General features: G+C 44.4%; 1 protein-coding gene across 2 annotated transcripts in view; it reads right to left on the reverse strand.

Moving 5' to 3' along the window:
- CSMD1 (CUB and Sushi multiple domains 1) overlaps positions 1-12,169 on the reverse strand; it is a 1,521,983-nt gene that overhangs the window by 36,087 nt on the left and 1,473,727 nt on the right. For both annotated transcript variants that reach the window (XM_084758080.1, XM_084758079.1), the window contains exons 53-55: positions 3,946-4,119; positions 2,535-2,708; positions 440-628 (exon numbers count right to left, since the gene is read on the reverse strand). In XM_084758080.1, the coding sequence (XP_084614206.1) occupies positions 440-628; positions 2,535-2,708; positions 3,946-4,119 (537 nt within the window). The remainder of the gene's footprint in view (positions 1-439; positions 629-2,534; positions 2,709-3,945; positions 4,120-12,169) is intronic.

The raw sequence follows: 12,169 nt of genomic DNA on the forward strand, positions 1-12,169 counted from the left end.
TCACTGGAAGGGAATGGTAGCCAGACCCATCACTCTGACAAGCCCTCCTTCCCCATCATGGGTGCTTGGTAAGCAAGTCTATATCAGAGCCCTTGGCTGATACTTCTGAACCTGGAGCTGCGGAGAGTAAAGCTGAGGCATGAAGGCACTGAGATTTATGGCCACCATGATGGAAGGTGAAGAGCAAGCCTGTGTCACAGAATAAAGCAGGCAGATGATCACACAGAGGCAGGCGAGGGTTCCTTTCTACCGTTTTAAACTCATTCAAGTTGTATTTGGTGATTTCTGGCCGATCTATTATGAGGATTGACAGAAACAGGAGTAGGAGGGGGAGAAGGAGCTAAAATGTAATGTTTACTTAACTATGTGGAAATGCACTTCTATCGTTAGTGTTTTCTTTGGTTCTGTAGTCCGGAAGCCTGGGAGAAGCCTCACTCACCCAGACACTTGGGTAAGGAGCGATCCCACAAGCCATTTGCCATGCAGGTCAGGGCAGAAGACCCCAGCAAGTAGAAACCCTTCTTGCAGTGATACATCACACTCATCCCATACTCAAAGCTCTCTGGAAAGTTCTGTTGCCCATGGCGGACTGCGTTTTCCACAAATCCGGGATCTGAACAGTTCACCACTAGAAAATAAAACATATTGTTTATCTAAAGCTTTATCCACCTCCACTCATAATTAAGAATAAAGTTAAGCATTCTGTAGGGAAAAGAAGGCAAAGGTAGTCATATTGAGCAAATTAAATGAATCTTAACAGAACAAATATCTACTTCCTCTCATTTGTAGTCCTTAGATTCCATATATGGAAATACAAAGTCACGTATGTATATATGACAGGAAAATGTGTATGAAATTGTCCCGAGGACAAGAGGAACTAACTGAGGGTGGGGCTAAAAGAGGCTGATGTAGGACATGAGGGAATATCCTCAACAAACAATATATAGTTGTGTGAAAATATTCTTATGTAAGCAGTATCTTCTATAATAAATACACAAAGAATTAAAAGCCCTAAATTACAATGGAAATAAATAAAACCAAGAAATCCTATGCCAAAGTGTGAAAGAATTCTGAGTAGATATGGGCAGTTTCTGAAGGGAGAAGTTGAGCCGGGAGCCTTCGCATGACTTGCTGATTTGCCTCAGATTGTACCTACCCTTCGTTATAGACAGCTCAAGCTTTGGCCACCACCACAGTTTTGAAGTTATAGGACCAATCTGCTACTTCCTAAAAATAGGCTTCTTCAGAATAAATTCTAAATCAGTTTTCTTCATTAAGTTTTTACAATCTAAAAAAAATGGTAAAGAGGAAGCGGCCAGGTGATGGTTTGATTACTTTTATTCAAGCACAGTGTTTGAAATCTGGGGCACACTTGTTATTTAGGCACACCTCCCTGCACATATTAATGTGTGCCCTTAAAGGAATGCTGCTGTCAATACACCACAAAAGCAGCTGAAGAGGGCAGTTCTTTCATCAATGCCTCATGGAAATGTAGGTTAGGCCACCTCTAATGGGAACCTTTTGTCTCGGGAGGAGATGGGGAGGCAGTCTCAGCAGGACAGGACACGCTCTGCTTATGCTGAACGGCCTCCATTAGCCCAAAGGCCCATGGCCAACTTGGGAGGAATTAGCAGCAGGCATCCCCAGGTGCAGAAGAGAAAATGGCCTGATTACCTTGCACTTCACCATGCCAGTGAATAGGACAGCTGCCATGGAGCATCCTCTCCAGATATTTCTGGCTCAGGAAAGAGCTGTGCACAGAATTTCTCCACAGCTACTACATATGGTAAGTCTGGAAGCTGAAGGGAAACCTGTCCCAGTGTATGCATTTGGTTACTTTGCTGGGATGGGGGAAATCTCAGGCAGAGACGGGGTTCACCAAGCCCCATTCGGTACTATGACACAATGCTCTCTGCATTTCATGGAACTCTTGATGTTCTGGATGAAGGCTTTGATTTCCTTGAGCTAAATAAATGTTTATGATTCTGAGGAGGTATTTTTTTAAAGCCCCCACACTACATTGTTTCTATACCCAAGTTGTAATCTAAACTCAGGATGCCCTAGTTGGAGGCAATTGAATGAACCCAAAAGATGGTTTGCAAAACCTGAAGCAAACATTTGTACCCCTCCTTGGTCAGTTCTTGGTATGACAAACCCAATTCAAAATGATGTAAATGGTCCCTTGAACAGAGAATCAGCAGCGCTGTGTGCCCAGAGCAGACAAAGGACAATAGAAGATCCTTTGATCTGTAGGGCACCCCATAGCATACCCTGAGCTGACTCAGGAGAGCCTTCAGGGGCTGTGCTATACGGGACACTCCTTCAGTGTGACCCACGCCGATGTACTACAGTCTGGAACCCAGTGTTTTGCAGAACACCTTGTGAGCAGGTACTGAGTTTAAAAAGGGGTATTTTGCATGGAAACAAGTCGTGTGTGTGTGTGTGTGTGTGTGTGTGTGTGTGTGTGTGTGTGTGTGTACTTTGCCTGTACTTCAGGGCAAAATACTCATTTCCCAGACACCTCTCCTACCTACCTCGACAGATCGGCAAGGGGCTGCTCCACTGGCCGTTGCTCCGACACTGGGCTCGGGCAGCACCCTGCAACAGGTAGCCAGTGTGGCAGGTGAAATTCACGAGGTCATTCAGGTTGAACTCACTGCCGTTTGTGAGGCCACGGGCAGGGTTTCCCGGGTGTCCACATGTGATAGCTGTGGGAACAAGGTCTGTATCACTGCCCACACAAACCAGGGCACCCCTCCCATCTGGAGTCACTGAGAACAAATGGGTAGACACGAAGACTGCATGAATAAAGGGGTTTCCTAGAGACATCGAGGGCCGTGTTCTGGTTTGGGAGATCTGGGAGACGGAACAACGCGTACTGGTGAGACGTGACCTCTAACAGCAGAGCCTGCTTCCTTCACCCTAGGACTAACACCCTTTACTCAAGGCAGCGGAGTGCCAAGTGACTTGGCAACAAAGCAGCCAAAGACATGCTAAAAAGTTCTGTTTAGCAAGGATTTTGAGTATTTCCCATTTGGTATACAGCTGCTGATGTCCTGAAGCTTCCATTTGGAAACACTCTGGGGAGTTGTTTTCAACCTCAAATTATAAGTAATTCCAGCACCAAGTTAATCATAAAATTAGACAAATAACTGCACACATGCCAGTATTCATCTTATTGACACCTATCACGTGATCTTATGCTCACATAGCAGCCACACGGAGCTAGGCAGGGTCTATAACAGGTGCTTTCAAAGGAATGCATTATAAGCACAAAATGCCATTTTCTTCCTCATTTATCTGGTCAGCCTCTCTTTTCTTCTAAGTGAAGCTTCATCCTTGACTCTGCATTTCCAGAGCACTGTCAGAGACAACAGAAGCTACTCCTCAGACACATCCACACCTCTGCTTAACTTATGAGAAGGCGAAGGCTATCCAAGGGCTTGACAGGAAGTTTGCATTGAAAACGGGGACCATCTCCAAACATCCAGCATTCACTTTTGAAGAGACAGGGTTGTGGGAACGGGCTCAGGAAGCAAACAGTTCTTCTGAGTAAATTAAGAGCTGCATAACAAACTCTTTATGCTACCTGAAATCCCAATACCAGGCAATATATGGCAGCAAGGGAGTGTCCACACCCTCCTCTGACCGGCACTGTTTCTCAGCCTGAACGTTCTATAAATGAGTGAATGACATCAGTTGCAAGGTGCCCTTTAGTGAACGGATGAGAGAATTTATGGAGGGCTAGTGTCTAGGAGGACAGTATGGAGGATGCTGGACAGGGGAAGCCATCATGACAGGCTTGTACTCTGACTTGGGACAGCGAGAGGGAAAGATCACTCCTGCCATTGACTCAGAAGGGGATAACATGTTTAAAGGATGACTGAACTATACATGAAAATGAGAAACATGGGTCTTCAGCGCAGTTCCACAAACTCTACTCACGGACGCAAACAGGGGTCTGCCCCGACCACTTGTGGTCCTGCAGGCAAATCCTCACAGAGGTGCCCACGAGCCGAAACCCAGGGTTGCACTGGTAGACAACTGTGTCCCTGTAGCTGAAGCCGTCACCACTGATATGACCATTCACAATGGGGTCTGGAGAGCCACAATGACCCGCTGAGGACAGAAACAAAAACAGTGAAAAACTCAACACAAGCCCATGGTATTCGCAATTCACTTACCTTTGCTGTGAACTCAATAACATAGACGAATGCATAAATAACTGAGAATTTCCTCCACTGACATGTGTACTTTTATTCTATGTTATTCTTTTCTACTTTGTCATATTTTCCCCAAGCATTGTGGGGAAATCTTACTTCTTATATAAGATTATTTATAGCTATTTCCCCAATTTATAGCTTCCCTGATTACCTATCCTATTATTTTCTTATTGGTATGTCATTTGATCTATCTTTTTGAATAAAAATTAAAAGATAGGTATGGATTTCCTACTCACTAGGCAGCAGAGATGAGGAGAAGGAAGATACCCAACCTGGGAAATGGAGCTAAGAAACTATGAAATTCCAGAGGGAGGGTTGGAGATCAGAAAATGTGTCCAGTTTTAGAGACATTCATTTGAATCATCTGAAAACCACTGCAGAAGGAAAATGTCTTGCCATCAGTAGGATGCATGACTTAGTAGAGACAGAGCCATACTCAAGGTGCTAGGAACTGTGGATGAGCAAACTTGCTGCTTGTTAAGGAAACAAAGGGACAGCAGGTTGTGCCCACAAACTACACATGGGCAAGAGAAGAAGGAGAGAAAAGATGGCTGCGGCTCTTGCTGAACACATGGGTGTGAGGGACTAAGCAGGAAGAAGCTGTGCGGCCGGGAGAGAAGGAAGGCTTTCTCTATGATCCACCTCCAGCTGCCCTTCTCTCTGGCCACCTTTCTCTTTTCATCACCCTTTCTATATTTCATTTCTTCACATACCTTCAACCTTTTAAAATAACTTCCCCCATATAGAAATAGGTTCTTATTAATTCAATAGAACAGGAAAGAAGAATATAGCTGACTCTATAAATCTGGGTTTTGGATTGGCAAGAGCCCAAGAGACCATCACCATCAGTTTCCGAGCGCAAAGCCTGTGTAGGAGCCACAAGCAGATGGAAGTGGATGGATGCACATGTTCTGGTGAGGCTTTCCCTGGCTGCAATCTCTCTAGCAGGGAAGCCGGAGACCATCAGAAATGAAAAACAAAGCAAAACAACAACAACAAAAAAAACCCCCATCTGATTATAGTTATGCTCCATTGCGCTTTTTTCTCCATTTTGGAGCAATTAGAATAACGATCAGTATTTCTGCTTGGGGCAATAGTCTCCTCTTCTACACAACCTTGCTCTTGATCGGGAAGTGGCGTCATAGAGGTGAGGGGCAGCACAAGTGGAACGGGAAGTATGATGAATGATCCTGATTGTCAGACTGATGGGGTTTACAATCGCCATGGAAACAGCCCCCTGGATGTGTTTGTGAGGGTTAATTGAGGGAGAAAGACCTATCTTAACCAATGAGAGTGGCACAGTTTTATGGGCCTGGTTCCCAGAACAGCGTTAAAGGAAAACACGAGCTGAAAACCAGCATCCACTGTTCTCTTGTAGGTACAACGTGACCAGTGCCTCAATCTCCCTGCATTTCCTCCCATGGTGGGTGTCTACCTTTAAACCGGGAGCAAAAACAAACCCTCCTCCTTTCTGTCTCAGCAATGAAATAAGTACCTAAGAGAGATCATATCAGAAAAGCTACCCTATACTGCCAGGTTCCATCGTTTGGAAGGTTTCCTGGCCATCTGGGCTTAGTCTTTTTTTTTTTTTTTTTTTTTTTTTTTTTTTTTTGTCCATGTAGATTACTTCCCATATACTCAGACTTGCTACCATGGTGTGTGTATGTGTGTGTGTGTGTTAAAACTTAGTGCCTTTGTAGTTGGCAGAGCGGTCTCTGAAGCCCTCACTGATGGCACAGGTGAAGAACACTGGCCTGAGCTGTCATTCCAAACACTGTCGTCATCAGCACAGTGTGCTCTCACGAGGGCTGGTGGAGGCATTGCTCCAACCCCAGCCACCAGGACCAGAGGAAGCATGCAGGAGCCTCCACACAACTTCACACAGTTAGCACGTGCTTGTGAGGTGATGGATCTGATACCCAGTTTCTAGACACACACCCCCCCCCCAAATCACAGTGAGACCCACAGAGTTCACTAAGCCACCTGAATCCTGGCTATCATTCTAGATCAATGGTTCTCAATCTGGAGGTTTTGACCCCTTGTGGGGGGGTCACATATCAGAAATCCTGCACGTTAGATATTTACTTTATGATTCCTAACAGCAAAATTACAGTTATGAAGTAGTAATGAGGTAATATTGTGGTTAGGGCATCATCAAACACAAAGGACTTTATTAAAGGGTCACAGCATTAGAAAGGTTAAGAACCACTGTTCTAGATAGTTCCAAGTGCTTTGGGGGGGTCACTTCTGAAAGAAGGCATTGCGTACCAACCATGGGTTGCTGAAGAAGGCACATTTAACAAAGTTCCCAAACCTCAGGTGAGCTTTTCTGCTCCCTTCAGTTAGACAATCTTGATTGGACACGCTTAGTTTCAAACTCTACATGTCTCCACTAAGCTTTTAGCTCCAGCATAGCTTGAAGTGGCCCATGCCTTTCTTTAACTCACATGGGCATGGATGTATTCCTTAGGGGGCAGGTAACAAGGTGTACCATATTTGCAAGGGAAATTTCCCAGGGCATTGCACTTCCAATTTGGCTACACTACTCTCTGAGGAACTGGCCTGAATACTTAGAGGAAATAGAAGATATACTTCAAAATTCACCGCACTTCAGCCCCGTGCCAAACAGAAAGGAGACTACACAGGATGATTTGGTATTTTGCACTCCTAATTTGAATAAGTGTAGACAAGGTCTCCTGGTTTCATTTCTGTCACTGTGATAAAACACCCTGACAAAAGGCAACTTAGAAGAGAGGTTTATTTTAGTTCATAATTGCCAAGAGCCACCCTGTTAAGAGAGCTCACTAGGCATGTGGGCTGTCTAGGAGGTGATCTGGTATTTGCAAGGTCTTGTACCATGATGTACCCCCAGAACTGCTTCCAGCCTCTGACATGCTGTCAGGAGACATTGATTTGGGAAGTTCAGTAGGCATGAGAGATCTCTAGAGGTGACCCAGTATTTGCAAAGTCTGTATTGTGATGTACCCCAGAAGTGCTTCCAACTTCTGACTACCCTGTGAATTGTACACTACTTCATCTCTCTAAAATCTAGCATTAGAGCCGGGCATGGTGGTGCACGCCTTTAATCCCAGCACCCAGGGAGGTAGAGGCGGGTGGATCACTGTGAGTTTAAGGCCAGCTTGGTCTACAAAGTGAGTACAGGACAGCCAAGATTACAAAAAGAAACCCTGTCTCGAACACCCAAAAAGTAAATACATCTGGCATTGGTGTGAACTGTTACTTTCTGGGTATTGACCAGCTGTGATTGAGCAAACTTCCTATAGGATCGTGTTGAAGATGTACTGTTTGTTATTCAGATGAATTAATCCCTGATTATGGAATTGCTGATTTGATTCAAATAGTTTTAAAAGTTAAAGTTAGTTTATGGCTGCAATAAATACCTTTGTGGACTTGGAACTAACACTTACTTCCCCATTTCTTTTGCCAGCTGTAGCAAGTTTCTGTCTTAGAGTTTTCAGTTAGAAAAATTATAGGCTATTCGCATATACAGAATATTTACAACAATTTCATTTACAGAACTTAACCCAAATGCTAATAATAATAATAATAATAATAATAATAATAATAATAATAAGAAGAAGAAGAAGAAGAAGAAGTCAAAATCATGAGGAAGAAAAATCCCCTCAGGCAAAACTTAAATCCAATGCACTCTGAGTTTTGTTTTGAATTTAAGATGCCATTGTAATGTAATATTTTGCTATATTCTTTGACTGTGAGAGTCCTTTTTAAAAGTCCTTATGAGAGTTGTGGCTTTGAGTAGCTGGGAAACACACTGGAAAAGGGGTTGTTTGCCTCCTCATCACATTAATGCGAGACTTTGCTCCTGAGAGCTATCTGAAGTCCTGTCAGAAGTGAGTTTGTATGTGGGGATAGACGCTTCACCATCCTAAGGTATGGCTGTTCCATCCTTGCCCTCTCTGGATGACTATGCTGTCTTCTATGCTGCCAGTGAGTGATCCAGTATACCCTGGCATAGTCTTGACTTATTACAGTATCGGTGTGGTATGACACCACGACAAAGGCAGCTTACAGAGCAAAGGGTCTATTTGGGCTTATGGTTTTGGAGGGATATGAGTCTGTCATGTCCGGGACATGTGGCAGTGGGCACAGGAATAGCCTGAGGAACATTTTAAGCTCACAGCTTAAACCAAAAAGAGGAAGCAAAGGGACCTCACTGGGCAAGCTGAGAGTCTTTAAAATCCTGAAGCCGGCCTCCAGTGACAGGCGTCCTCCGACAAGGCCACATGTTCTAAGCCTCCTCTCACAGTGTCACCAACTGGAGATCAAGTATTTAAATATCTGAGTCTGTGGTGGACATTGCCATTTAAACCGTTATACCAAGGGATGCTTTATGTCACCCAGGTAATGCTCTTAGGCTAGGAATGAAATAAAAAATCAGATACAGCCCCAGAGGCTGATTATGGATGGGCACGCATGTGTGTGTGTGTGTGTGTGTGTGTGTGTGTGTGTGTGTGTGTGTGCGCGCGCGCGCGCGCGCGCGCGCGCATGCACCCAGGGCTCATAGAGTGCAGGCCTTGTGTGCTGGGGACACATTGGAAGGCTGATTATCCTAAGCCACACAGAAACAAACTACAGGGTACAAGAGAGCATGTGCCACATGCAAAACACTACACACTTTATATAAGGGGCCTTATCTTTTTGGTTTTGATTTTGCTATCTGGAGAGAACCTGGAATCAGGTTCCCAGAAGGATCAGCACGGCAGGGACAGATGAACATATATTGCTCGGGTTTTGGAAAGGAGTATGATGAGTTGGAAATTTAAATTAAACAACATTGTGCTGACTGCACAGAAACCCTGCCTTTGAGTGTATCGTACAGAATTGCACCTGTGTTGAAGGGCAGACCTGGCAGCTTGGGTAGAGGAAGGAATGCTTTTCAAGGAGGTCCAGGATGGAATGCTGTGCTCTGCTCTGCTCTATGAGGCAACATAAGTACCCTGCTGTATACACCTCTCTCCCCTGAGACCCTGCTGTCTTAAGCTCACCTCCCACTCTGCCAGTTTCTGTCATTGTAAATATTCAACATTCCTACAAGGATTAAATTGTAACCATTTTTAGAAAAATCTACAAACCAAATGTCCGACCTTAGTATTTGCCCCATGATTATCAGTATTTTGTGCTGACAACGAAACACTGTGTATTAAAAATATCCCATCTCTTAGGAGAGTCAGAAAGGCAGGCTGCACAGTGGGATGGGATCTGTGTGGGTGAGTGCCTTTGAGCTTAGCTAGGCTTACATGGACAGCAAACACCAGAGCCCACTTTGTAGACCCTCCTTAAGTGTTAACAAGCAGTCATAAAATGCCAAGTGGATCTGATCTGTGAAAGGCATGGAAGCTAGCGCTGGCATTAAACACTCACCGATGTTTTTTTAAATCTGTGTAGCTGTCTGTGCTAAAAGAACACTGTAGAACTCTGACTCGTGAGTCTGTCTTACTTTTAAGTGCGACTTGCAAGGGTGATGCTGAGCAGGTTTTCTGCACCACACAAAGGCAGTGGACCCTGAGAACACGCAGTCCTGCTGAGGTCAACAGCTCAACAAGCTAAGGCTACACTTGATGCCTCCAGTGGCAACCTCAACCCAGGGCCCAATTCCTCTGCCACAAAGTGCACTTTTGTTAATCTTCAAGAAGAACGCCTGGACAAAATCTGAGGATTTGTGTGAGGTGATTCTAAATTGGTCACCCTCCCTAAGACACGATGCACACTTCACAGAAGGACGGCAGAGCAGACAACTTCCCAGAGGAGAGGAGCAATTCCTGCCTTCTAATAGAATCACATTTCCTGTAATCTCACCAGGATCATTCTCAGTGGTTTCATTAAACAGTTTTATATAGATCTCTCAAAATCTACAAGGTATTTGAAGAACACGTTCCAGTTTTATCCTCTTCAATCTATGAAATAGTCTGAAATAAAATGCTGAACGATGAGACCAAGCTATCTCAGGCTTTGTGGATGTCACCACGATATATTCACAGGAGGATTTGCGTCCTTGTAGTCATTATGGTTCAGCAAATGCAAATCTATTTCAAGCAGCAATCCATTGTGCTGGGAAGTTGATGATTTTTTTTTTACATAGGATTCCTTATCAGAGGCATCTTTGACAGCAAGGATTAAAGAGGTAACTCAGTGGGAGAGTTGACAGGTCATTCTCTGCTAGGAAAATCCACATGCCATAAGTTTGTTATCAAGAGATTAATGAAGACTTTTACAACAGGGGCCCCAGATTATAGACACACCACTTTCTTCTAACTCCTGTGCTTGCTGTGGGATTCAAGGAGAACTAGTACAAAGAAGATAACTACAAGGAAATAATTAAGAGAACACTGTGATCATAAAACCTTCCTGATGGGTTGCAAGGCACCTGGCAGGGGAGATATGGGGGTCTGTGTTCTCATGGCTTAAAGACATAGATATTTATGGCTGAAAGTTACACAAGGGGACACAGAGCACATCCTCAATAACTTAGAGCATCCTAGAGCCCCCAGTCACCATGCAGGAGTGGGGTCCTCCACTTGTGCTCTTGGAGCTTACATGCAACAGTGGGGTGACACACATGTGCATGCCTTCATCTTGGGCTCATCTGCAGGGGACAAACCCTCATCCCATTTCCAGCACATGAATTTAATTAGTTTTATTTGTGCCAACACAACTTTTCCTGGTACCTCTACCTATCCATCCATGGCTGGCAAAGGCAAGAAAAGCCAGTCACAACCAATCCATTATATCTCTCATGCCATCGAATTTCAGATACCTAAAATCATCTGTTCTTTATTTCTAATATTTCTGTTGGCCAAATAATGCTAACATGTTTCCCAGACATTCTTCACAAACCAAAGTCACCGGATCCATCACCATAGGGGCATGTCCATCCTCAGTGTCTGTAAATACTCTTTATAGACTAAAATTAAGATGATGGATGTCCTAGCTATGTCACATTGCCACAGCTAGAATCATTGGGGAAAGGGGATTATCCATTATGTTTCAGGAGATTTACATTAAAGCAAGTGTTTAATGTGTTTTCTTAATAGGAAATTGATGTGGGAGATCCAGGCCAGTATGGGTGGGAGTGCCACCCTTGGGCCTGTGGTCCCAGATTTATTAAGGAAACAGACTGAGGAATCCCCAAGGGGCAAGCCAGGAAGTAGCATTCCTCCTTGCTGTTTCTACCTGCTTCCAGGCTTTTGCCCTGCCTCCCTCGGTGATGGACTATGATGTGGGATTATAAGCTGAGATGAACCCTTCCTTCCCTAAACCGTGATCATGGTGTTCTAGTACAGCAATAGTAACTTCAGCGTCCAAAAGGTTCCAAGATGGATTGCATTCTATCAAAAGCACGTTTGTGTCAATGAAGGACCAGCAACAGATCATGTGTCTCAACCTGTTGGCTTCAACCCTTAAGTTTGGAGCACAGGGATCACAGAATAAGTAGAGGCTAATTTGGGACTAATATGACATAAGATGACTCTAGGCCTTAACAGTTTTAGAAACTAAATCAACTTAAACTTCTCAAGCTTCCCACATAGGCTAACTTGGATATTTACCTACAGATAAGACTCTCAAAGACTAGGGATAGGACGGGTACTAGAGTGAAGGAAGATGCTAGAGAAAGCTGAGGTGGTGGAAAAGGAAGGCGTTGCAAAAGGTGGGATAATAGAGAGGGGTGGGATACTACCAGGGTGGGGTGATAGAGGGTGGGATGCTGAAAGGTGATGCAGGATGATGGAGGTAGCTAGGGTACTGGAGAAATGAAGTGATAGAGGGAGAGAGATAAGGAAGAGAGGTGAGGTGGTAGAGATGGGATGGTGGAGGGAGACGGTATGTTGATGTTGAAGGGTGATGAAGGGATAGAGAAAGATGGGATGGCAGACATAGGTGGGGTAAGGGAGGGATGGGGTGATGGA

Source organism: Acomys minous, assembly GCF_964271855.1.
Source record: "Acomys minous genome assembly, chromosome: 15".
Classification (NCBI taxonomy): domain Eukaryota; kingdom Metazoa; phylum Chordata; class Mammalia; order Rodentia; family Muridae; genus Acomys; species Acomys minous.